Raw genomic sequence first — 27,454 nt, 5'->3', positions numbered from 1 at the left:
GGAAAAAATATATCTGTTGGTGTGAATCTAAAGGATTCCCTTGGGACAAGGTTAAGATTCCTAAGATTCTATCCTTCCTTCAAGAAGGATTGGAAAAAGGATTATCTGCTAGTTCCCTGAAGGGACAGATTTCTGCCTTGTCTGTGTTACTTCACAAAAAGCTGGCAGCTGTGCCAGATGTTCAAGCCTTTGTTCAGGCTCTGGTTAGAATTAAGCCTGTTTACAAACCTTTGACTCCTCCTTGGAGTCTCAACTTAGTTCTTTCAGTTCTTCAGGGGGTTCCGTTTGAACCCTTACATTCCGTTGATATTAAGTTATTATCTTGGAAAGTTTTGTTTTTAGTTGCAATTTCTTCTGCTAGAAGAGTTTCAGAATTATCTGCTCTGCAGTGTTCTCCTCCTTATCTGGTGTTCCATGCAGATAAGGTGGTTTTACGTACTAAACCTGGTTTTCTTCCAAAAGTTGTTTCTAACAAAAACATTAACCAGGAGATTATCGTACCTTCTCTGTGTCCGAAACCAGTTTCAAAGAAGGAACGTTTGTTGCACAATTTGGATGTTGTTCGCGCTCTAAAATTCTATTTAGATGCTACAAAGGATTTTAGACAAACATCTTCCTTGTTTGTTGTTTATTCCGGTAAAAGGAGAGGTCAAAAAGCAACTTCTACCTCTCTCTCTTTTTGGATTAAAAGCATCATCAGATTGGCTTACGAGACTGCCGGACGGCAGCCTCCCGAAAGAATCACGGCTCATTCCACTAGGGCTGTGGCTTCCACATGGGCCTTCAAGAACGAGGCTTCTGTGGATCAGATATGTAGGGCAGCGACTTGGTCTTCACTGCACACTTTTACCAAATTTTACAAGTTTGATACTTTTGCTTCTTCTGAGGCTATTTTTGGGAGAAAGGTTTTGCAAGCCGTGGTGCCTTCCATTTAGGTGACCTGATTTGCTCCCTCCCTTCATCCGTGTCCTAAAGCTTTGGTATTGGTTCCCACAAGTAAGGATGACGCCGTGGACCGGACACACCTATGTTGGAGAAAACAGAATTTTTGTTTACCTTATAAATTACTTTCTCCAACGGTGTGTCCGGTCCACGGCCCGCCCTGGTTTTTTTTTTAATCAGGTCTGATAATTTATTTTCTTTAACTACAGTCACCACGGTACCATATGGTTTCTCCTATGCAAATATTCCTCCTTAACGTCGGTCGAATGACTGGGGTAGGCGGAGCCTAGGAGGGATCATGTGACCAGCTTTGCTGGGCTCTTTGCCATTTCCTGTTGGGGAAGAGAATATCCCACAAGTAAGGATGACGCCGTGGACCGGACACACCGTTGGAGAAAGTAATTTATCAGGTAAACATAAATTCTGTTTTTCGTTCCTTTCGCAATTTCAGGAACGGACCGGCTTCTAACTCGGCAGCCTCTAGACAAGAGGTTAACGCTTCCCAGACTAAACCAGCTTGGAAACCAATGCAAGGCTGGAATAAGGGTAAACAGGCCAAGAAGCCTGCTGCTGCTACCAAGACAGCATGAAGGGGTAGCCCCCGATCCGGGACCGGATCTAGTAGGGGACAGACTCTCTCTCTTTGCTCAGGCTTGGGCAAGAGATGTTCAGGATCCCTGGACACTAGAAATAGTCTCTCAGGGTTATCTTCTAGAATTCAAGGAACTACCCCCAAGGGGAAGGTTCCACATTTCTCACTTATCTTCAAACCAAATAAGTAGACAGGCATTCTTACATTGTGTAGAAGACCTGTTAAAGATGGGAGTGATACACCCAGTTCCAACTGTGGAACAAGGTCAGGGGTTTTTACTCAAATCTGTTTGTAGTTCCCAAAGAAGAGGGAACTTTCAGACCAATTCTGGATTTAAAAATTCTAAACAAATTTCTCAGAGTTCCATCGTTCAAAATGGAAACCATTCGAACAATTTTACCTACAATCCAGGAGGGTCAGTATATGACTACGGTGGATTTAAAGGATGCGTATCTACATATTCCTATCCACAAAGATCATCATCAGTTCCTAAGGTTCGCCTTTCTGGACAAACATTATCAGTTCGTGGCTCTCCCATTCGGACTAGCCACTGCTCCCAGAATTTTCACAAAGGTGCTTGGGTCCCTTCTAGCGGTTCTAAGACCAAGGGGCATTGCAGTGGCACCTTATCTGGACGACATTCTAATTCAAGCGTTGTCTCTTTCCAAGGCAAAGGCTCATACAGACATTGTTCTAGCCTTTCTCAGATCTCACGGGTGTAAGGTGAACGTAGAAAGAGTTCCCTGTCTCCGTCGACAAGAGTTCCCTTTTTGGGAACAATAATAGATTCTTTTGAAATGAAGATCTTCCTGACAGAAGTCAGAAAGTCAAAGCTTCTAAACGCTTGTCAAGTTCTTCTCTCTATTCTGCAGCCTTCCATAGCTCAGTGCATGGAAGTAGTAGGGTTGATGGTTGCAGCAATGGACATAGTTCCTTTTGCTCGAATTCATCTAAGACCATTACAACTGTGCATGCTCCAGTAGACAGGATCACCTGTCTCAGGGAATGAGTTTCTGCAGACCAAAGTGGGTCATTGTCACGACCGACGCCAGTCTATCAGGCTGGGGCACGGTCTGGGATTCCCTGAAAACTCAGGGTTTATGGTCTCGGGAAGAGTCTCTTCTCCCGATCAACATCCTGGAACTGAGAGCGATATTCAATGCTCTCCGGGCTTGGCCTCATCTAGCGAAGGCCGGATACATAAGATTCCAGTCAGATAACATGACGACTGTAGCTTACATCAACCATCAGGGAGGAACAAGGAGTTCCTTGGCGATGAGAGAGGTATCCAAGATCATCAAATGGGCGGAGGATCACTCCTGCCACCTATCTGCAATCCCCATCCCAGGAGTAGACAACTGGGAGGCGGATTATCTGAGTTGTCAGATTTTCTATCCGGGGGAGTGGGAACGCCACCCGGAGGTGTTTGCCCAGTTGACTCAATTATGGGGCATTCCAGACATGGATCTGATGGCGTCTCGTCAGAACTTCAAGGTTCCTTTCTACGGGTCCAGATCCAGGGATCCCAAGGCCACTCTAGTGGATGCATTAGTGGCGCCTTGGTCGTTCAACCTAGCTTATGCGTTTCCACCGTTCCCTCTCCTTCCCAGGCTTGTAGCCAGGTTCAAACAGGAGAAGGCCTCTGTGATTCTGATAGCTCCTGCGTGGCCGCGCAGGACTTGGTATGCAGACCTGGTGAATATGTCATCGGCTCCACCATGGAAGCTACCTTTGAGACAGGATCTTCTAGTACAAGGTCCATTCGAACATCCAAATCTAATTTCTCTGCAGCTGACTGCTTGGAAATTGAACGTTTGATTTTATCCAAGCGTGGGTTTTCAGATTCAGTGATAGATCCAGAAAACCTGTGTCTAGAAAGATTTACCATAAAATATGGAAAAGATATATCTGTTGGTGTGAATCCAAGGGATTCTCCTGGAGTAAGATTAAAATTCCTAAGATCCTCTCCTTTCTCCAAGAAGGTTTGGATAAGGGATTGTCAGCGAGTTCTCTAAAAGGACAGATTTCTGCTTTATCTGTCTTGTTATACAAACGACTGGCAGCTGTGCCAGAGGTACAAGCTTTTGTACAGGCTTTGGTCAGAATCAAACCTGTTTACAGACCCTTGACTCCTCCTTGGAGTCTAAATTTAGTTCTTTCAGTTCTTCAGGGGGTTCCGTTTGAACCCTTACATTCCATAGATATCAAGTTGCTATCTTGGAAAGTTCTGTTTTTGGTTGCTATTTCTTCTGCTAGAAGAGTTTCTGGATTATCTGCTTTGCAGTGTGATCCACCCTATCTGGTGTTCCATTCAGATAAGGTTATTTTGCGTACCAAGCCTGGTTTTCTTCCAAAAGTTGTTTCCAACAAGAAAATTAACCAGGAAATAGTTGTTCCTTCTCTGTGCCTGAATCCAGTTTCAAAGATGGAACGTTTGTTACACAATTTAGATGTAGTCCGTGCTTTAAAGTTCTATTTAGAAGCAACAAAGAATTTTAGACAAACCTCATCCTTGTTTGTCGTTTACTCTGGTAAGAGGAGAGGACAAAAAGCTATTGCTACCTCTCTTTCTTTCTGGCTGAAAAGCATTATCCGATTGGCTTATGAGACTGCCGGACGGCAGCCTCCTGAACGAATCACAGCTCACTCCACTAGGGCTGTGGCTTCCACATGGGCCTTCAAGAACGAGGCTTCTGTTAATCAGATATGTAAGGCAGCGACTTGGTCTTCTCTGCACACTTTTGCCAAATTTTACAAATTTGATATTTTTGCTTCTTCGGAGGCTGTTTTTGGGAGAAAGGTTTTTCAAGCCGTGGTGCCTTCTGTTTAGGTAACCTGATTTGCTCCCTCCCTTCATCCGTGTCCTAAAGCTTTGGTATTGGTTCCCACAAGTAATGGATGACGCCGTGGACCGGACACACCAATGTTGGAGAAAACAGAATTTATGCTTACCTGATAAATTACTTTCTCCAACGGTGTGTCCGGTCCACGGCCCGCCCTGGTTTTTTAATCAGGTTTGAAATGTTTTTCTTTTTCTTTATACACTACAGTCACCACGGCACCCTATAGTTTCTCCTTTTTCTCCTAACCGTCGGTCGAATGACTGGGGGGCGGAGCCAGAGGGGGAGCTATATGGACAGCTCTTACTGTGTGCTCTCCTTGCCTTTCCCTGTAGGGGAGGAGAATATCCCACAAGTAATGGATGACGCCGTGGACCGGACACACCGTTGGAGAAAGTAATTTATCAGGTAAGCATAAATTCTGTTTTTCTTTTCTATGACGTGAAGAGTTCACAACATCATTCCAATTACTAGTGGGATATTCATCTCCTGGCCAGCAGGAGGAGGCAAAGAGCACCTCAGCAAAGCTGTTAAGTGTAACTTCCCTTACCCATAATCCCCAGTCATTCTCTTTTGCCTTTGTCAATGGAGGATGTGCAAATTTGGTGTCTGAAGATATTTAATCCTTTTATGGGTACTTTTCCCTGCAAGCAAGGATTGGGGGTCTAGCTATGTCCATGTTAATCTCTTTAGTAAGAGTAGTGGTGGCTATTAGCAGTTAGAAAGCGGCGAGGCTGTCTTTGCTTTATTTCTAACATTATTGCTACCTCTTCATTGAAAGCCAGTGTTGGTTACTCTGTTCTTTCTTATTCTAAATGACGGGGCAGGGGAGTTTTTCCACTGTGTCACTCTATCTGATTTCATCAGAACTTAGTTTCCTCCCCCATGTGGTGGAGGGTGGGAGGGCTTAATGCCCCTTACTGCTATTGAGCGGTTTGGGCTTAATTTCTGGGCCTCTGGATTTGTCCTTTTGGGCTTGATCCAACAGCTTGTACAGGATAGCTGTATAGCATGTGGAAGGTTTGCAGTTTGAAACCTGTTGCAGCTCTTAACACCTTGCAGGTGTACGCGTAAGCTGTTTCTAGTGTATCTAGATGAAGCTCTTACTCTTGACTGAGTTATATGAGGCCTTTGGGTCTTCTTCTATTGCCTCCGGGTGAGTGGATCGCCTTTTAGGGATCTGTGTTTCCGGGTGATGGTTGTTCCCTGCTGGGATTTTTGTTTAGCTCGGGGTTCTCCGGAGCTGGGTAGCCTTCTCTTCCTTGTGTCCTCTGCTTGTGCGGAGGTGTTAGGGAGACTAGTCCTGTTAGTAGGAGTTTTTGACCTCAAAGTATCCCTTGGTCATCCTGAAGCTCTGAGAAGTATCTTCATACGACTTCTAGCCTTGCTCCTTGGAGCGTTGGACTTTAGTTAGCGGTGGTTCCTTCCTTTGGTCAGGGCTTTCGAGTTCTCTCGCTATCTGGATTTTCTGGATATGCATCCATACCCTTGTGTCTGGCCTTTTGGCCAGTTGGGGTGTTTAGTTCTAGGGTAAGGTTTGCTTGAACTATTGGATACCCGGACTTGTTTTTCTCCCTGAGACTTCCGGTTGCTGAAGCTTTGCTTGACCTTTTTACCGACCCAGTCTGGGTGGTTTTGGAAACTTGGATCTCAGGGCTGGTCGGGGTTTCCACGGTAGTGGGAACTGGGGCTATGTCCTTGCTCCATCTACCTAACCTGGTCATGGTTGGCCAGGATTTCAGAGTTTTTTTTACTCTTTGCCACAGAGTGACCCTTGTCCTCTGGTGGTTAGCCGTGTGGCTTGAGCCTTAAGGGTGGTTGGTTCATACCCAGCGGCTGGTGTTGGATGTCCAATTTCTGATGCGCCTTGGGGTTGCATTCCCCTGGTTAGCTTGCCAGTGTTCCCAGTAGATTCCCTGCTCTGCAGGCGAATGGGTTGGCTATGCCTCTACTTGGCAAGCTACTTGTTGGGGGGTCCTTTTCTAGGACATCTGTGTTGGGAATTTCCCTTCCCATTAGCCGGTGCCTTCGGGCCTTGAGGACAGTTGTTGCTCTTCCGGCATAATCCCTTTTCTTTAGGGGATATTCTCCTCCTTATGGAGATAGAGCCCTTGCTTGGGACTTCTCCTGGGTGGGAGGCAGAAAGAGGTAGGATTGGTTCCCCCGGGGGTCTTGCTGGCTCCAAGCAGACTTGTTGGGCCTTTATTTTGATGGATCCTTAGGTCTATGACCTTGTTGTCTGTTTTCAGAGTCGGGTTGTACTTGTACTCTGTGGGGATGGCTGTGCTATCCTTACGCTTGTTCCTGTACCTATTTCAGGATTCTTTATTCCCCTGTTTTGGATCCCTGAGGCTGGGTTGGTCCAGCTGGCTGTGGTTCTGCAGGTCAGGATGGCCGAGCGGTCTATGGAGCTGCGTTCTGTCACTGTCTACTATGGATGTGTGAGCGTTGTTGAGTCTATCCTGTTAGCTTACTCTGCTAGGGTACAGCTTTTCCTTTCAACTGGCTCCATTGATTTCAGAAGAGAGTTTACTCTTCCTTCGGGTTCGGAGGGTATACTCCCCTTCTCGGGGGTCCTCAATTGAGGTTTTTGTTCCCCTTTTTAGGGACCTGTGTGCAGGTCCCGTGACTTAGGTTGCCTTGAGCGTGCCCTCTGTCTGGGGGTTGCTTTTGCGGTCTGTTTCTTGCTTGACTGCTGCTTCCTCGCAAGTATCCTCTGTGTCATCTTGTTATGGACTCTGTGTTTCAAACTTGGGGTTCTCTCCTGGGTGCATTACACACTTTTTCATGGTCGAATGCCTTGCTATTCTTGACACTGGGAGGACTTTGCCTTTTCAGTTGCAATCCGTGCTTGCAGGATGTTGGAGAGAAGTCTGTTCTGTCTCTGTGCCCGGTCTTATCCCGGGTTTTGCTTGGTATAGGCGTGGCCTCCTTTCCCTGTTTGGGCCCCTTTGGGCCTTTGTGAGCTGGACTTACTCGTGGAGGTGTTCGTTTTTGTATTAGGGGACCTTTTGGTTTCCTTGGTTCTCCCTTGCCTTGTTCCCTTGGGTGTTTCGGCTGATGTCTCCTTTATTTGCGGAGATGAGCGGTGGAGGACTGTTTGTTGGGCAACGGTGTCTCCTGGAGGACTGTTGGCTTTGTCGAGTCCGTTTGCGGTCTCTAGTTTGGCTTCTGGACTAACTGCGAGTCAGTGTCATTGGGGCTTTCTCCTTTTCAAATTTTCTCGGTTTCGGACGAAGCAGTGTTTTTTCCACACCCGTAATTTTATGTGGGGCGTCCTTTATATTCTTCTGGTGCCTTTCACCCTGATATTTATTCTACTGTTCCTTGTTCCTCGGCAGAATGACTAGGGGATGAGGGGAGTGGGAGGAGTATTTAAGCCTTTGGCTGGGTTGTCTTTGCCTCCTCCTGGTGGCCAGGTTCTTATTTCCCAAAAGTAATTAATGCAGCTGTGGACTCTTTCCATCAGAAGAAAAGGAAATTATCAGGTAAGCATAATTTATGATTTGACTACATTAGAGGTTCCAAAGGCCGAGCTGCCAGACGAACCTCTGGGTCCTAAATTTGATGGCAATCATTATTAAGGACGAGTGGGACAGGATTAGATCCGTCTGCCTTTTAAGGATCCCGGTTCCGGGCTCTCTGAGGGTGGGTTTTCTTTTTCCCATTCCTACTTGGTTTTTACTCTTGCCACACATAATACAAGCCCGTGTGAGGATTGTTCATCGTTCATAGAGCCGCTGGATATAAGGATGGAAACTCTGTTAAAGAGGATGTTTCAACCTATGGAATATTTGCTTTTACTGGCGGCGCAGTTGCTGGAGCGGCTACCTTTTGGTGGAGGTGGAGGGTTCCCTCAACATTTTTCAGGAAAGAATTACAGCTTTCTGGGTTACTAATTCTTTTATCTGTGCTGTTATTACGCAGATTAATTAGCCTATGCTTAAGACTTCTGGTTTTCTGTTCAGGCCTGTAAAGCGCTCTGACAGATATAACTTCTAAGTCTAGTCTCTTTCCCTCTCTTTTAAGGGAAAGAGTTTGTTTGACTATCTCCACAGTTTCAGGGGCCAAGTGTGCCTTCATACTGTAAGATAAGGAGAATAAATCTAAGGGACAAAGTTCGTATTTTCGTTCCTTTAGTTCTGATAAAAACCCAGCGTCAGAGGCCTCCGCTAAGCCAGAGCAAACCAAAAGTTTTTGAAAGCCGGCTCAGTCCTAGAATAGATCCAAGCAGAGCAAGAAGTCCACTGAGATTAAGTCCGCGTGAAGGGGTGGCTCCGGTTCTATTTTGGATCGTGTAGGGGGCAGACTGTCGCTCTTTCAGAAGCTTGGTTCAGGGATGTGCAGGATTCTTGGGTCCTGGAGGTCATAGCTCAGGGCTACACGATAGGTTTCAAATGTCATCCACCCAGGGGCAGATTCATCCTCTTAACCTGTCTTCAAGACTAGGAAAAAGGGAAGCCTTTCTGGAGTGCGTAAGGGATCTGTTCTCCTTTGGAGTCATTGTCCCAGTGCCTATCGCAGAGAGAGGTTTGGGATACTATTCTAACATTTTCGTGGTCCCAAAGAAGTAGGGATCTTTCCGTCCAGTTCTGGACCTAAAGTGATTAAACAAATTTCTGAATGTCCCCTCGCCAAGATGGAGACAATAAGGTCCATCCTTCCCTTAATTCAGGAAGGGCAGTTTATGACCACTATAGATCTGAAGGAGACATTCCTTCACCTTTCAATCCACAGGGAACACTTCCAGTTCGCTAGGTTTGCGTTCCTGGACCAGCACCTCCAGTTCATTGCACTTCCGTTTGGTCCAGCTACTGCTCTAATTTTACAAAGGTTCCAAGGGCTCCTCTAGCAGTCGCCAGAACTCGGCGTGTAGCAGTTGCTCCCTACCTGGACGATATTCTGGTACAAGCACAATCGTTTCGTCTGGCGGAAGACCATTCGGAATTTCTCCTGTCTTTTTTGATCCCACGGAGGGAAGATAAATAAAGAAAGGAGTTCTCTTATTCGATGCACCAGGGTGGAATTCCTGGGCACGATAATAGATTCCATAGACATGAGTATATTTCTAACAGACCAGAGAAGTTGCAAGCTAGCTTCAACGTGTCTTGCCCTCCAGACCTCCTTAAAGGGACAGTCTACACCAGAATTTGTATTGTTTAAAAAGATAGATAATCCCTTTATTACCCATTCCCTAGTTGTACACAACCAACACAGTTATATAAATACACTTTTTACCTCTGTGATTACCTTGTATCTAAGCCTCTGCAAACTGCCCCCTTATTTCAGTTCTTTTGACAGACATCCATTTTAGCCAATCAGAGCTGGCTCACCTGAACTACATGTGCTTGAGCACAGTGTTATCTATATGACACACATGAACTAACACCCTCTAGTGGTGAAAAACTGTCAAAATGCCCTGATAGAAGAAGAGGTGGCCTTCAAAGGCTTAGAAATTAGCATATGAACATCCTAGGTTTAGCTTTCAACTAAGAATACCAAGAGAACAAAGCAAAATTGGTGATAAAAGTAAATTGGAAAATTGTTTAAAATTACATTCTCTATCTGAATCATGAAAGTTTATTTTGGACTAGACTGTCCCTTTAAGGCCATCTGTGACTCAGTGTATGGAGGTGATTGGTCTCATGGTGTCCAGCATGGACATCGTTCTCCTTGCCAGGTTCCACCTCAAGCCGTTGCGACTGTGCATGCTGAGGCAGTGGAATGGCGATCATTTGGATCTGTCTCAACAGATTTCTCTGGACCACCGGTCGATAGAATCGCTCTCTTGGTGGCTCTGTCTGGATCACCTGTCCCGAGGGAACATACTTTTTAAGACCATCCTGGGTGACTGTGACTACGGACGCAAGTCTGTCAGGATGGGGAGCTGTTTGGGGTGCCAAGAAGGCTCAGGGCCTGTGGACGCAGGAGGAGAGCTCCCTCCCATTCTCTAGACCTTCGGGCCAATATTCAATGCTCTGAAGGCTTGGCTCCTACTGGGTTTGTCCCAATTTATCTGATTCCAATCCGACAATATAACCTCGGTGGCTTAGTCTTAGCCAAGAGAGGGTTTTCTGAGAGGGTTATTGATACTCTCATTCTATCTCGCCGGTTACTCGTCGCATCTATCATCAGGTGTGGAGGATCTACGTAATCTGGTGTGAAGAGCGTGGTTTGTCCTTCTTTCTTTTTTCCAGGATTGATTGGAGAAGGGCCTCTCAGCTAGTTTCTTGAACGGACAGATTTCGGCCCTGTCTGTTTTTACTGCACAAGAGGCTCGGTGAGCTTCCGGATGTACAGTCTTTGTTAAGGTTCTGACTAGGATCAGACCGGTGTTTAAATCTAATGCTCCTCCTTGGAGTTTAAATCTTGTTCTTAAAGTTTTGCAACAAGCTCCATTTGAGCCTATGCATGAGGTTGACATTAAGTTGTTTGTCTTGGAAGGTTATTTTTCTACTAGCTATTGCTTCTGTGCGCAGAGTCTCTGAGATTGCTGCCTCCTTATCTGGTGTTCCATGCTGATAAGGCTGTTCTACGGACCAGGTTAGTATTTTTTCCTAAGGTTGTATCAAATAGCAACATCAATTAAGAAATTGTGGTTCCTTTCTTATGTATCTTCAGGCTACGAAGGAATTTAGACACATTTCTTCTCTGTTTGTTTTCTATTCTGGGAACCGTAGGGGTCAGAGGGCCTCTTCGACTTTCTCATCTTTTTGGTTGAGGAGTATCATCCGCTTATCATATGAGAAAGCGGGTCTTAAGCCTCCTCAGAGGATTACGGCTCATTCTACGAGAGCTGTGGCTTCCTCTTGGGCCTTCAAAAATGAGGCCTCTATGGATCAGATTTGTAAGGCGGCTACCTGATTCTCCTTACATACTTTTTCCAAATTTTACAAGTTTGATGTTTTGCTTCTGCTGAAGCAGCCTTCGGGTGGAAGGTTTTGCAGGCTGTGGTGCCCTCAGATTAGGGGCCACCTTTCTTTTTTACCCTCCCGTTAGCATTCAGTGTCCTCTGGAGCCTGGGTATAATTTCCCACAAGTAAGGAATGCAGCTGTGGACTCTACCTGTATTAAGAAGAAAAACATAAATTAACACAAAGCACAAACGTCTGGCAGAATTCCAGATGTTCAGCTTTTGTTCAGGCCCTGGTCAGAACCAGGCCTGTGTTTAAGCCAGTCGTTCCTCTTTGGAGCCTTATTCTAGTTCTTAAAGTTTTGCAGCAAGCTCCTTTTCTGAGTTCTGCTAAGGAACGTCTTTTGCATAACTTGTTGTGCATGCTAAAAATTTTCTTTGAAGCTACTAAAGAGTTTCTGTACAGCAGCCTCCTTCGAGAATTACGGCTCATTCCACTAGAGCTATCTCCTCATCTTGGGCTTTCAAAAATTAAGCTTCTGTGGAACAGATTTGCAAGGCAGCAACATGTTCCTCTACATACTTTTTCCAAATTCTACAAATTTGATTATGTTGCCTCAGCTGAGGCCTCTTTTGGGAGGAAGGTTCTTCAAGCGGTGGTGCCTTCTGTTTATGTCCTCCTGCCTTTTTCTCCCTTCCTGTTCATTCCGTGTACTTTAGCTTGGGTATTGGTTCCCACTAGTAATTGGAATGACTTTGTGGACTCTCCAATAGGAAAGAAAACAAAATTTATGCTTACCTGATACATTTCTTTCTTTCCGAACATGGAGAGTCCACGACCCTGTCCTATTTTTAATTATAATTCCACAGTTTTTTGAGTAAACCTCAGGCACCTCTATACCCTTGTGTTTTCTTCTTTTTTCATTTTCTTTGTGCTGAATGACTGGGGATTATGGGTAAGGGAAGTTACACTTAGCAGCTTTGCTGGGGTGCTCTTTGCCTCCTCCTGCTGGTCAGGAGTTGAATATCCCACTAATAATTGGAATGATGTTGTAGACTCTCCATGTCCGGAAATAAATAAATTAATCAGGTAAGCATAAATTTTGTTTTTTTCCAGGAATTATTGTGTTATTTGTTCTATAAAGACATTTGAGGATGACAAACTAGGGAATGGGGGAAATGGAAAGAAAAACATTTGAGTTTGCTAAAGACGTTTGCCGATTCATGTGTATTACCCTTATATCCTTTGTAGGTTCTACCGTCTGTTGATATAGACAGCATTGTAAGTGAAAGTACGGAGATAAGTGAGCAAGATCAGAGCCTTGTGGTACCAGCACCATCCCTGTCACTACCCCCTGCAGAACCCGATATACAGGTATGGCTCATAACGATAATGTTTTATATAGTATGTTCTACCAACAAGGCCCAAAGGTTATTATAATCTGATAACTCACGCTAACTGTAACTAGTAATAAGAACACGCTAACTAACTAGTAAGAACACGCTAACTCTAACTAGTAAGAACAACACGGTAACTGTAACTAGTAAGAACAACACGGTAACTGTAACTAGTAAGAACAAGACGCTAACTGTAACTTAATAACTAGCTAACTGTAACTAGTAATAACAACACAGTAACTGTAACTTAATAACACGCTAACTGTAACTAGTAATAACAACACGCTAACTGTAACTAGTAATAACAACACAGTAACTGTAACTTAATAACACGATAACTGTAACTAGTAATAACAACACGCTAAATGTAACTAGTAATAACAACACAGTAACTGTAACTTAATAACACGATAACTGTAACTAGTAATAACAACACGCTAACTGTAACTAGTAATAACAACACAACTATTTATAAATATATTTTTTACATAGAAACTCAATACAATGAGTATTACTAATAATGGTACATGATCATCACATACATTCTGATATGTATAAAAAGGTCAGAAAATAAACAAGACAGAAAAAAAGATTTAACTTAAATCCACTTAAATGTGAAAATGTACATAAGACTGCTGTATTAAAGGCATACGTCGTTATCTATATATGCATAGTATCTATATACAGTTAAAGGGACATAAAAGTCTAAATAAAGCTTTCATGATTCAGACAAAGCATGTGATTTATTTTTACTATACCCAGGACTGTGCTTGAGCACTATATGGCAGCATTGTTAGCTACAATATTTGTGGCAATGTCATACACTGTGGCAAACATTCATGCCATATAGTGCTCAAGCACATGCACACTCCTGACCATAACAATAGAAAGCAAGAGGACAACGTAAAAGTGTTAATACAGGTAGCAAACCCTTTTTCTTTCCTAAGATATGGTGAGTCCATTTACTGTTGGGAATATCACTCCTGGCCAGCAAGAGGAGGCAAAGAGCACCACAGCATTGCTGTTAAGTATCACTCCCCTACACATAAACCCCAGCCATTCTCTTTGCCTTGATGCATGGAGGAAGTAAAGTTTAGATGTCTGAAGAAAATTGGATTCTTTCACTACAAGCAAGATTTTATTATTTTAAGACAGAGTAGGTTAACTCTGATCTTCCCTCCTTTAAGATTGGGTCTAGCCGTACTCCACATTAGCCTCTTCAGTAGAGCAGTGGTGGCTTTAAAGCAGTTAGGAACTTGTAAGGTGAGCCTTGCTGCGTTTTCCTAACATTTTGCTGCCCTAATACAGAAAGCCAGAGCAGGATTGCTCTGATCTTTCCTTTTTCTACAGGCCTCTGTGAGGAGTGGCTTCCTCTCATGCCGGGTAAGCTGTTCTCCTGCCGGACGGCTAGATACAGATAAGTGCTGTTTGTCTTCCAGGTGGAAGATTTGCACTTAAGGATTCCTGTAAACTACTTATGAGGACACTTATATATCCTAGTTAGGATATCCTTTATCGCAGTATGCAGGTACTTATAAATGTGACTTATGAGAGAGACTGTCGTCCCTTTAGTTAGAATGAAGGGGTTAGCGTTTATGTGAGGCTATTTCTTCATTGGTGGCAAATGAGTCGGTGGAAATTTTGGATGGTGTTTGTTACTTATCTATGTCATATACGACTGGGGTTTGTCAGTCTGACAGGAGTTCCTTTTTTACATCGTATGCTTTGTTTATTATTGAAATGCTAAACATCAGTGTTTTGGATCTCAGGAGAATACAGGCAGATTTAATTTATTTTGTTTGTTACAGTATCAGGATTCAGAGATAGCATTATTACCGTCTCTTAACATTAGAAATGCAGGAGGTAAGCTCTGCATTACTCTATTTGGGCGCTGTTCTTTGCTTAATGTTTTTTTGGCTCCACCTCCTTCTTGGAGTGAGAGCGGCGCCATTGTATGAAGCGGCGCTATTGTTGATTCTACTGTACCGCCCTTGTGACCTCGGCTCTTTGTTAGGATGAGAACGAAACAGAGGTTTAAAAATAAGTCTCTCTTTAATTGGAGCGACTTTGACTCTTATCGGAATGAAGTTCCGGTTCGGTGTGGTGTTGCTACACAATCATTTCTGTTCTTAACGTTAAAGCGCAATGCTAACAATTCATTATTATCGTACTAATAGCCTGTTATAGTAGAGGTTCTTTGGAGTACTTCAGCTTTTTTCTCATGCCATATTTAAAATGTCAGCGGTATAGCTTTTGAACAGAGGTTGCCTATATATTATATATATATATATATATATATATATATATATATATATATTAGGTATATCAAATCTTAAAGTGACAGCGCATATTGTTTCGATTTTTTTTCTGTTCTGTAAATTGCTTAAAGTGACGTGAAGTTTTTTCATAGAAGCATTATAGTCCTTAATACATGATATGGACAGTGTTATCATACTTGGAACAAGATTGTTCCTGTGTATTATGAAATGCATTCTAAGCCTCATGTCTCTCAGGATGATGCTGTTCAGGCATAGCCACAGCTTTCTCCTTATACGTCCCAAGCCTCTATGGCGTCACATGCAGTGCCCTGCGGTTCCTCTCAATCTCCTGGAGGAGTGTGTTTGCTTACAGACTTTCCAGCTCAGGTATCCTCTGCGATATTTGAGGCTTTGTTTGTTTTTCCTTTCCTACAGGGAAAATGCAAGAGGACATTTAAAGTTTCAGATAGTAGTAAGGTTTCTGCGCCAAACTCTGCTACACAGGTTGTTCTCTCTCCCAAGTTTGGTGAGGAGTTCCGCTGGTAGATTCTGATGGTGACATCTCAGACTTGGACAGTATAATTCCTTCATCTGATGCTGAAGTCATCTCCTTCAGATGTATGCTTGAACACCTCGTGTATTGTTAAGGAAGGTTTTTGCTACTTGGACGACATTGATTACCTTGTCGTTGTCAACCTTGGAAGTTTAATAAACTTTTCATCTCTGTAATGTTCCTTCCCTTGAGGAAGTGTTCTAGATGTGCTATGAATTATTTTTTTCCACAGGAATAAGAGAAGCTAGGATACTTTTATCCTTGTTTCCGTCCTTTAAAGGATTTTCCTGTCACTTATTCCATTAAAATGCACAGTGCCTTAAGTAGAAGTCTCTACTAGGACCAGAGAACTTCGATTCCTTTAGGGGATAGTTTCTCCTCTGCGGATCCATGGATAAGGAAGCTGGAGATTTCTTTTTAAAGACACGATGAGTCCACGGATTTCATCCTTACTTGTGGGATTACGCCTCCTGGTCAGCAGGAGGAGGCAAAGAGCACCACAGCAGAGCTGTATATATAGCTCCTCCCTTCCCTCCCACTCCAGTCATTCTCTTTGCCTGTGTTAGTAATAGGAAGAGGTAAAGTGAGGTGTTAGTTTAGATTCTTTAATCAAGAGTTTATTATTTTTAAAATGGTACCAGTGAGTGCTATTTTATTATAGGGTGTAGCCGTATTCCTTGTCAGCCTCTAGAGTAGAGCTACTGGTGGCTTTAAAGCAATGGGAACTGGTGGGACATAATTCTCACTGCGCCTCCCATACTGTGTTGCTGCCCTTTCAATGATGGCCTTAGCAGATACTAACTAAGGCCCTGTCTGTGTCCACAGAGCTATAGGAGGGAGAAGACCTCTTGATCCTGTGGGACCTGTCATGCTGTCAGTCAGCATCGAGGTAAGTGCAGTCTTTTTTCTGGGCCATATAATATCTCAGAAACGACTGTGCACTTATCATCTGTTGGGAAACATAGGCTCTCTGGGAAGGGCTTCGCCTATTGAACAGAGTGTGGGGTTTTCATATGGTCATGACAACTGGCACTGCTACATCAGTTATACTGGGACTGTCATTTATTGGGGGACATGGGCTCTTACAGTGAGGGCTCCCCTACCAGTCACTGTTTATAGGTACTGTGGGCAAGACGCTGGGGATATATTTTTTACCGGAGCTTTGAAAAGAAGCTCCGGTTCATGACTGTCTTTTTCTGGGTTAACTGACCGGCGATTAATGTTTTTATTAAAACGATCTTAGCCGGATGGTTTTGCATGACGCCCACGAAGGGCGGGGCTTACTTTATTTTTGGTTAAACTTCAGTCACCTCTGCAGCTTTTCCTTTCTCTTCCTAACTTCGGTCGAATGACTGGAGTGGGAGGGAAAGGAGGAGCTATATATACAGCTCTGCTGTGGTGCTCTTTGCCTCCTCCTGCTGACCAGGAGGCGCAAACCCACAAGTAAGGATGAAGTCCGTGTACTCATTGTGTCTAAAAAGAAACAAATTTATCAGGTAAGCATAATTTTCTTTTCCTTGCTTTTGTAGAGCAATGCCTTGTCTATTTAGACTTGCTGTGCTAGCCCATGGAACATTGTGGCTGAATCTTTGGTCAGCTGAGCAGCCTACCTGTACTTTACAACTAAGGCTGGGTTTTGTGTCCTATTGGCAGCTTGCCTGCCTTGGAAACTCTTGGTTTAGAGTTTGAACCCAGGTACAATTGCTGGGTTTTTGTGTACATTTCTACTCCAAACATGCTTATTTTAAACTGCAGATGCAGGTTAAATTTTTCACAATCTGTGGCCATCATTGGATTAGTTCTTAATATTCTTCTAAGTCCAAGATTCTGCCGCTTCCCTTCAGGGGTAGCACTTCGGTCTGGAAGGTAGAAGGACACCTGGTCTCTGACTTACGGGTGGATAAAGGTTTTTTTTATCATTCATCAAGCAGAACTTACTAGAGGACAGTCTTTCTTTTCCTCTTTCTGCTGTTTTTTTTTCCGGTTTTTGTAATCCCAACTGGTCTTAGTCCAGGGGGTAGCAATCTAGGATTCCTCCCAGAGGCAGTTTTCTCCTTTCTACCATATTTGTAGTCCAGGTCTGTGAGAGGCATTCTGGAACTGGGTTCAGAATCTTTTCTCTCTGGGAGTGATTGATTCAGGGAACGGAGTCTAAGTACTTTCTCAAGTATCTTAGAGTAAAGTCCTTTGAAGTTGTTTCCATTCTCCTTGCTTCTAGAGGGTCTGTTCATGATGAACATAGTCCTGAAGGATGTGTATCTCTTGTTCCCTTTATCTGGGATCTTCTCAAGTTTATGAAGATTCGTACTTCTAGATGGACTCTTTTGGTCCTAAAGAATTGCAGGGCTATCCTCTTAAACATTGTATGGTTAAGGGCTCTTCCCTTCTTGAGCAAACTCTTGTTCAAAAGATTTTGTCCTATGTTCCCATGGATGGGACGTGAAGCTTGTTCAGAGTTACCTTGTTCTAGCTACAAGGGTGATTTTTTGAGGACCTTTTTCATTCCTAACGGAGGTCAGAAAATCTATGATTTCTTCCTCTTTCCTCTCTCTACAGTCTTCGTTTTCTCAAGCTTTAGTGGCCGGTAGATACTTCAGCCATCTAGTATCCAGAGGTTTGGGAGTTCGAATCCAGCTGTAGCGGATTTTTCCTCTCCTTCTGTGGCATTATGTATGCAGGTATTTGATATGTGGGTCCAAGGAACTTCTTCCCTTTTCTCGAGTTCTTTTGAGAGTCCTGTAGTTTGGCATGCTCAGTCATAGAGCGGTGTTCATTTGGATCTCTCTGAGGATAGACAGATTTGCATGGCTGCAACTTGGTCTTCTCTACATAATTTTTCAAAATTTTTCAAATTTGATACTTTTGCTTCGGCTGAGATTTCTTTTGGGAGAAAGGTTCTTCAAGCGGTGGTGCCTTCTGTTTAGGTCCGCCTGTCTTGTCCTCCCTATTCATCTGTGTCCTCTAGCTTGGGTATTGGTTCCCAACAGTAAATGATTGGACTCACCATATCTTAGGAAAGATAGCAACATTTTTCCATACCTGATAAATTTATTTATTTATGGATATAGTGAGTCCACGGCCCCTCCCTTTATTTCAAGACAGTTGTTTTTGTCTAAACTTCAGGCACCTCTACACCTTGTGTTATTCCTTTTTTTCTCCATTTACTTTCGGTCGAATGACTGGGGTTTATGGGTAGGGGAGTGATACTTAACAGCTCTGCTGTGGTGCTCTTTGCATCATCCTGCTGGCCAGGAGTGATATTCCCAACAGTAAATGATGAAGCCGTGGACTCACCATATTCGGAAATAAATACATTTATCAGGTAAGAATAAATTTTGTTATCTAAACTGCTTTGTACTGGAAAAGGTTTGGATTTAGAAATATTTGACCAAGTATAAACAACCATATGTTATGTTATTTAGATGAAATTGTCATAATACAGGGTATACATGCAACCTAATGGTAGTTTAAATCACCAACAAGCACAGCACTGCCTGTGTAGTGCATGTTGACAATGATGCTGTCCAGCCTTTAAATCAAAAGTCCACACACAGCAGCACTTCCAAAATAAAAACGACCTTTATTTCCAATACATTAGAGTTATATGGTACGCAACGTTTCGGGCCTTATGCCCTTAATCATGCATGATTAAGGGCGTGAGGCTTGAAAAGTTGCGTACCATATGACCTTGATGTATAGGAAATAAAGGTCTTTTTTATTTTGGAAGTGCTGCTGTGTGTGGACTTATGATATAAAGGTAGTTGAATATATGCCTAGATTATGAATGGTGTGCATATTGCGCTTTCACCCGCGTGATATTTGCGTTCCACTCAGTAATACCAGCGCACACAAATGTGTGATGGTATTACAAGTTAAGCGCAGTGTGAACGCAACCCTGCGTTTGCATTGCCTTGTGACGTCGGATAAGGCAGAAAACCTAGCACAGCACATTTTGGATTTGAGGGTTTTTACCTGAAGAAGTATTTTTGGGCAGCAAATGTTAAATATATCCCCACATCCCCTCACTTTAACCCCTTTATAACTGCTTTGTGCATTTTTTTTTTTTAAAGTAAAGATGCTACTATTTTTATAAAGGGAACTGTCCACTTTTTTTTGGGGGGGGGGGCAATTGGGGGACATTTTTTTTCAATTAACCAGATATCTGATCTCTGGTTAATTTCGCTTAGTGCAAAGTGTTAGTGTTTAATGTGCTCCATAAACTGTCAACTTTGCCCCTTTACGGGCGCATGTTAAATTAGCGCTTCACTTGTAATTTAGCCCATACTGTTAAATACTTTTGTGTACCTAGTACCATTAGAAAGATAGTACAGTACTGTAGTCAGAAAAGTAACAGTTGTAGTTTTAGAGTAGACTGTCACTTGCATTTTATAAAAAACAAACAAACCAAAGGTGCAGACAGAGAGGATTGTGACTTAGCAGTGAGGAAATATTGTCGTATTTTATTTAAAAAAATTATTAATGAAAAAGTCAGGATTTCAGAATAATTCTGGATTGCAGCATTTTGGATTTGAGGGTTTTTACCCGTCAAAGTAATTTTTATTTGTAAATTGCATGCACTAAATCATTAAATAAGTTTATGTATTGCCAAACCCCCCCTCCTCCCCCCACAGCATAAAACGTATACAAATATTGAAATCTGACATTTTTGTCTACTTACTGGATGTTTTCCAGTCTGGCCAATTAAGGACAGCTATAAATGAGTGTGTTCCCTGATCAAACAATCACTGTGTAGAATGTTGCAGGGTCAGAGCTCTGGTTGATTCAGAGCTAAGAGAAGGGTAAACACCTTGGAAATACATTTCTGCAGTCTTCCAATAGAATAACATATCAGCAGAGTTGGAACATTATTAGAAAAGATTAACACTTTGTTTGATGCAATTGTTTTTTAACTTCAAACTCATCCGCCACTTCCTTATATTGAGGAGCCAATCCAGACTTGAGTCTGGAGATGAAAGCACTTGCCACTGTCATGATGTTAACAAGAATGCGATATGTTAAATGTAAAGGTTAGGCTTGGGAATCCAGCCATGTGTTTTTAAGTTTTCAGGACAGGAAAATCTACAATTGGTAAAGAGGGCAGTAAGTTGTTTTACTGTGAATAAGTAAAGGGACACTAAACACCTTGGCACTTTTATATAACATTTTTAGTTATGTGTAATGAAACAACTTTACAGTTTACTTTCATCATTTATTTTACATGTAATTTAGCTCTTAAAATGGAGGATTTTCTAATTCTCAGCACTTGAATTGGACCTTCTGGCGTCTAAAGGCTAACTCTGCTACACATTTGCTCCAAATTGCCTTTAATTGATAACAATGCGTTTTATATTGCCATTATGACTGCGGCTAGCCTTGTCTGCAGACTAAAGCCCAGTTTGGCTCCTCTGAATAAGGAAAATGGTGGGTGGCGTTTAGTTATTGAAAACAATTGCAGTAAAAGGATGTTCATTTATTTAAAAATGTTGATACTTGCCTTATGTTATTCTATAGCAACACAGCAGAAATGTCTTGTAATTACAAGCGCCTAGATTTAGAGTTTGGCGTTAGCTGTCAAAACCAGCGTTAGAGGCTCCTAACGCTGGTTTTGGGCTACCGCTGGTATTTAGAGTCAGTCAGGAAAGGGTCTAACGCTCACTTTGCAGCCGCGACTTTTTCATACCGCAGATCCCCCTACGCCATTTGTTTATCCTATCTTTTCAATGGGATCTTTCTAACGCTGGTATTTAGAGTCTTGGCTGAAGTGAGCGTTAGAAATCTAACGAAAAGACTCCAGCCGCAGCAAAAAGCCAGGAGTTAAGAGCTTTCTGGGCTAACGCCGGTTCATAAAGCTCTTAACTACTGTGCTCTAAAGTACACTAACACCCATAAACTACCTATGTAACCCTAAACCGAGGTCCCCCCACATCGCCGCCACTCTATTAAAATTTTTTAACCCCTAATCTGCCGACCGCACACCGCCGCCACCTACGTTATCCCTATGTACCCCTAATCTGCTGCCCCTAACACCGCCGACCCCTATATTCATTAACCCCTAATCTGCCGCCCCCAACGTCGCCTCCACCTACCTACAATTATTAACCCCTAATCTGCCGACCGGACCTCACCGCTACTCTAATAAATGTATTAACCCCTAAAGCTAAGTCTAACCCTAACCCCCCCCAAGTTAAATATAATTTAAATCTAACGAAATAAATTAACTCTTATTAAATAAATTATTCCTATTTAAAGCTAAATACTTACCTGTAAAATAAACCCTAATATAGCTACAATATAAATTATAATTATATTGTAGCTATTTTAGGATTAATATTTATTTTACAGGCAACTTTGTATTTATTTTAACCAGGTACAATAGCTATTAAATAGTTAATAACTATTTAATAGCTACCTAGTTAAAATAATTACAAAATTACCTGTAAAATAAATCCTAACCTAAGTTACAATTAAACCTAACACTACACTATCAATAAATTAATTAAATACAATACCTACAAATAAATACAATTAAATAAACTAACTAAAGTACAAAAAATAAAAAAAGAACTAAGTTACAAAAAATAAAAAAATATTTACAAACATTTGAAAAATATTACAATTTTAAGCTAATTACACCTACTCTAAGCCCCCAATAAAATAACAAAGCCCCCCAAAATAAAAAAATGCCCTACCCTATTCTAAAATAAAAATATAAAAGCTCTTTTACCTTACCAGCCCTTAAAAGGGCCTTTTGCTGGGCATGCCCCAAAGAATTCAGCTCTTTTACAATACCCCCCCCCAACATTACAACCCACCACCCACATACCCCTAATCTAACCCAAACTCCCCTTAAATAAACCTAACACTAAGCCCCTGAAGATCTCCCTACCTTATCTTCACCACGCTGGGTATCACCGATCCGTTCAGAGGAGCCTCCGAAGTCTTGATCCAAGCCCAAGCGGGGGCTGAAGATGTCCATCCTCCGGCTGAAGTCTTGATCCAAGCCCAAGCGGGGGCTGAAGTCTTGATCCAAGCGGCGGCTGAAGAAGTCCATCACCGGGCAGAAGTCTTCATCCTATCCGGGCATCTTCTATCTTCTTCCATCCGACGACGAGCGACTCCATCTTCAAGACCTCCGGCGCGGATCCATCCTCTTCTTCCAACGTCCTAACACAGAATGAAGGTTCCTTTAAGGGACGTCATCCAAGATGGCGTCCCTCGAATTCCGATTGGCTGATAGGATTCTATCAGCCAATCGGAATTAAGGTAGGAAAAATCTGATTGGCTGATCCAATCAGATTGAGCTCGCATTCTATTGGCTGATCGGAACGCCGGAGGTCTTGAAGATAGAGCCGCTCGTCGTTGGATGGAAGAAGATAGAAGATGCCGCTTGGATGAAGATGTCTACCGGTCCGGATCTCCTCTTCTGCCCGGATAGGATGAAGACTTCTGCCCGATGATGGACTTCTTCAGCCGCCGCTTGGATCAAGACTTCAGCCGGAGGATGGACGTCTTCAGCCCCCGCTTGGGCTTGGATCAAGACTTCAGCCGGAGGATGGACATCTTCAGCCCCCGCTTGGGCTTGGATCAAGACTTCGGAGGCTCCTCTGGACGGATCGGTGATACCCGGCGTGGTGAAGATAAGGTAGGGAGATCTTCAGGGGCTTAGTGTTAGGTTTATTTAAGGGGGGTTTGGGTTAGATTAGGGGTATGTGGGTGGTGGGTTGTAATGTTGGGGGGGGTATTGTATGGTTTTTTTTCCAGGCAAAAGAGCTGAATTCTTTGGGGCATGCCCCGCCAAAGGCCCTTTTAAGGGCTGGTAAGGTAAAAGAGCTTTCTTTCATGTAATTAGCAAGAGTCCATGAGCTAGTGACGTATGGGATATACATTCCTACCAGGAGGGGCAAAGTTTCCCAAACCTTAAAATGCCTATAAATACACCCCTCACCACACCCACAATTCAGTTTTACAAACTTTGCCTCCCATGGAGGTGGTGAAGTAAGTTTGTGCTAGATTCTACGTTGATATGCGCTTCTCAGCAGGCTGGAGCCCGGTTTTCCTCTCAGAGTGCAGTGAATGTCAGAGGGATGTGAAGAGAGTATTGCCTATTTGAATTCAATGGTCTCCTTCTACGGGATCTATTTCATAGGTTCTCTGTTATCGGTCATAGAGATTCATCTCTTACCTCCCTTTTCAGATCGACGATATACTCTTATATACCATTACCTCTACTGATTCTCGTTTCAGTACTGGTTTGGCTGTCTACTATATGTAGATGAGTGTCTTAGGGTAAGTAAGTCTTATTTTATTATGACACTCTAAGCTATGGTTGGGCACTTTCTATGTAAAGTTTTAAATATATGTCTTTAAACTTATATTTGCCATGATTCAGGATAATCAGTATTCCTTTAAAATTCAGACTGTCAGTTTCATTATTTGGGATAATGCATTTTTAATTCAATTTATTTTTCTTTACCTTGAAAATTTTCAATTGATCATTTTTCCCTGTGTGCTGTTAGGCTCGCGGGGGCAGAAAATGTTTCTTTTTATTGCGTCATTCTTGGCGCAGACTTTTGGCGCAAACATTTCGTCATTTCCGGCACCGTAGTTGTCGCCGGAAGTTGTATTCTGTTAAACGTCATTTTTGACGCATGTGTATTCAGACATTTTTTTGCGCCAAAAAATGTGGGCGTCGGTTCCGGCGTCAGAGGATGTGGCGTCATACTTGCCGCCAAAAATATGGGCGTTGTATTTAGCGCCAATAATGTGGGCGTCATATTTGGCGCCAAAATATTTTTTGTTCCACTTTTTTTCCTCACATTATTTAAACCTCACTTTTTTATTGCTTCTGGTTTCTAGAAGCTTATTATTTTGCATTCTTTTCCCATTCCTGAAACTGTCATTTAAGGAATTTGCTTTAAATATTGTTTTTTTCTATTACATATTGCAAGATTTCACTGTTCCTGTTTCAAAACAATCTAAGAGGATTCCTGTTGACTGAGTTCAGTCCTACCAAAGCTAAGTTCATTTATTTTAATGTTATGAATGTTTATCTTTAGCTATGGTTTGTAATAAGTTATCATGATAAACTTTTACATGCAGAATCCATTAGTATTTATGCTTTATATATTGCTATTCTTTTTACATCTTATGTACAAGAAATACTTAGAAGATTTATAAGAATATTTTTCTGATTCTATTTTAAAGGCTTTGTCTGACATCGTGCCTTCTAATAAAATTTTTAGGTTTTTTTCAAACTTCTTTTTTAATTATTGAAGTTTCAAATGACCAACAAACATACTGATTTATCCTTCTCTGATGATGATTTTTCTCATTCAGAATTTTCTTCATCAGATATTGACGCTAACAAATCTACTTTTTTTTTTTTATTTTTTTTTTATTAAAGTACATTTGTTCTTTGTTGAAAAGGTGTTGATTATTTTGGATATTAAGGTAACTAGTTCTTTTTCCAGACTAGCTAACACTATTTCTGCTTATTTATTCTTCTGTGTTTTCAGAGGTTTTTTTCCAGTTCCTCATACTAGGGAATGGAATAGGCTGAGAATTTTCTTTTATTCCTTCTTCAAAGGTTTTAAACTATATTCTTTGCCGGCAGTTAATTTCAATGTTGAGGGTTCTCCAATTTAATGGGGCTATCTCTACTCCTGCTAATTATGCTATTGTTTCTATAGCAAAATAGTATTTATTTTCCTTTAGATGGTTGTATCTTATTTAAGGAAAATAATTTATTTTCAGGTTCTTTTCTTGGACCTGTGATTTATTTGAATGATGTTGCAATTGCTTCATTTTTCTGTTTACTTTAAGATCAAGTATCAGATTATGATTTATTTTAGCATTGTTAAAGGGACAAAATCTACTAGACTAGGTGCTGTTGCATTTGTCTTGTTGTTTTGCATTTGTTATGCAAGTTCAGTGTGTTGACTGGTCCTTTAACTGGGTTATCATGCCAATAGTTTCATTTGTGTCTTCATTTTATTGAATATTTTTGCAAATGAGGTTTAATCTATGTCTTTAGCTGTTTTAGCTAGAAGAATTTTGTGATTTCTAAAAATCCATATTTCTTTTTTTCTAAAATAATCAATTATTTGGTTTATAATTGGATTTAATTCTTAACTGTTACTCTGGGTTTCAAGATTGAGTTCTAAGACTAAAACTTTAAGCTTATTTCAGTTTTTTTCATTATAAGATTAAAACTTTTGATTTGGGTTGTGGATTATTTTTTCAGCGGAATTTGCTGGCTTTATTTTATCCCTCCCTCTCTAGTGACTCTTGCGTGGAAGTTCCACATCTTTTGTATTTATATCCCATACGTCACTAGCTCATGGACTCTTGCTAATTACATGAAAGAAAACATAATTTATGTAAGAACTTACCTGATATATTCATTTCTTTCATATTAGCAAGAGTCCATGAGGCCCACCCTTTTTGTGGTGGTTATGATTTTTTTGTATAAAGCACAATTATTCCAATTCCTTATTTTTGATGCTTTCGCTCCTTTCTTATCACCCCACTTCTTGGCTATTCGTTAAACTGAATTGTGGGTGTGGTGAGGGGTGTATTTATAGGCATTTTGAGGTTTGGGAAACTTTGCCCCTCCTGGTAGGAATGTATATCCCATACGTCACTAGCTCATGGACTCTTGCTAATATGAAAGAAATGAATTTATCAGGTAAGTTCTTACATAAATTATGTTTTTATATTTTTATTTTAGAATAGGGTAGGGCATTTTTTTATTTTGGGGGGCTTTGTTATTTTATTAGGGGGCTTAGAGTAGGTGTAATTAGCTTAAAATTGTTGTAATATTTTTATAATGTTTGTAAATATTTTTTTATTTTTTGTAACTTAGTTCTTTTTTTATTTTTTGTACTTTAGTTAGTTTATTTAATTGTATTTATTTGTAGGTATTGTATTTAATTAAATTATTGATAGTGTAGTGTTAGATTTAATTGTAGATAATTGTAGGTATTTTATGTAATTAATTTATTGATAGTGTAGTGTTAGGTTTAATTGTAACTTAGGCTAGGATTTATTTTACAGGTAATTTTGTAATTATTTTAACTAGGTAACTATTAAATAGTTATTAACTATTTAATAGCTATTGTACCTGGTTAAAATAAATACAAAGTTGCCTGTAAGATAAATATTAATCCTAAAATAGCTACAATATAATTATAATTTATATTGTAGATATATTAGGGTTTATTTTACAGGTAAGTATTTAGCTTTAAATAGGAATAATTTATTTAATAAGAGTTAATTTATTTCGTTAGATTTAAATTATATTTAATTTAGGGGGGTGTTAGGGTTAGGGTTAGAGTTAGCTTTAGGGGTTAATAGATTTATTAGAGTAGCGGTGAGGTCCGGTCGGCAGATTAGGGGTTAATACTATTTATTATAGGGTTATTGAGGCGGGAGTGAGGCGGATTAGGGGTTAATACATTTATTATAGTAGCGGTGAGGTCCGGTCGGCAGATTAGGGGTTAATTATTGTAGGTAGCTGGCGGCGACGTTGTGGGGGGCAGATTAGGGGTTAATAAATATAATATAGGGGTCGGCGGTGTTAGGGGCAGCAGATTAGGGGTACATAGGTATAATGTAGGTGGCGGCGGTGTACGGAGCGGCAGATTAGGGGTTAAAAAAAATATGCAGGTGTCAGCGATAGCGGGGGCGGCAGATTAGGGGTTAATAAGTGTAAGGTTAGGGGTGTTTAGACTCGGGGTACATGTTAGAGTGTTAGGTGCAGACTTAGGAAGTGTTTCCCCATAGGAAACAATGGGGCTGTGTTAGGAGCTGAACGCTGCTTTTTTGCAGGTGTTAGGTTTTTTTTCAGCTCAAACAGCCCCATTGTTTTCTATGGGGAAATCGTGCAGGAGCACGTTTTTGAAGCTGGCCGCGTCCGTAAGCAATGCTGGTATTGAGAGTTGCAGTGGTGGTAAATTATGCTCTACGCTCCCTTTTTGGAGCCTAACGCAGCCCTTCTGTGAACTCTAAATACCAGCG

At 41.6% G+C, this 27,454-nt stretch overlaps 1 protein-coding gene across 1 annotated transcript in view; it reads left to right on the top strand.

The window, feature by feature from the left end:
• Window positions 1-27,454, top strand: part of KIAA0586 (KIAA0586 ortholog) — a 307,808-nt gene that overhangs the window by 106,808 nt on the left and 173,546 nt on the right. Inside the window, exon 18 of the mRNA XM_053705342.1 lies at window positions 12,480-12,602. Coding sequence (XP_053561317.1) covers window positions 12,480-12,602 — 123 coding nt within the window. The remainder of the gene's footprint in view (window positions 1-12,479; window positions 12,603-27,454) is intronic.

The sequence above is a fragment of the Bombina bombina genome, chromosome 1 (genome assembly GCF_027579735.1).
Source record: "Bombina bombina isolate aBomBom1 chromosome 1, aBomBom1.pri, whole genome shotgun sequence".
Taxonomy (NCBI): domain Eukaryota; kingdom Metazoa; phylum Chordata; class Amphibia; order Anura; family Bombinatoridae; genus Bombina; species Bombina bombina.
The sequence above is the reverse complement of the archived record's forward strand: the minus strand, read 5'-3'. Positions and strand labels throughout refer to the sequence as shown.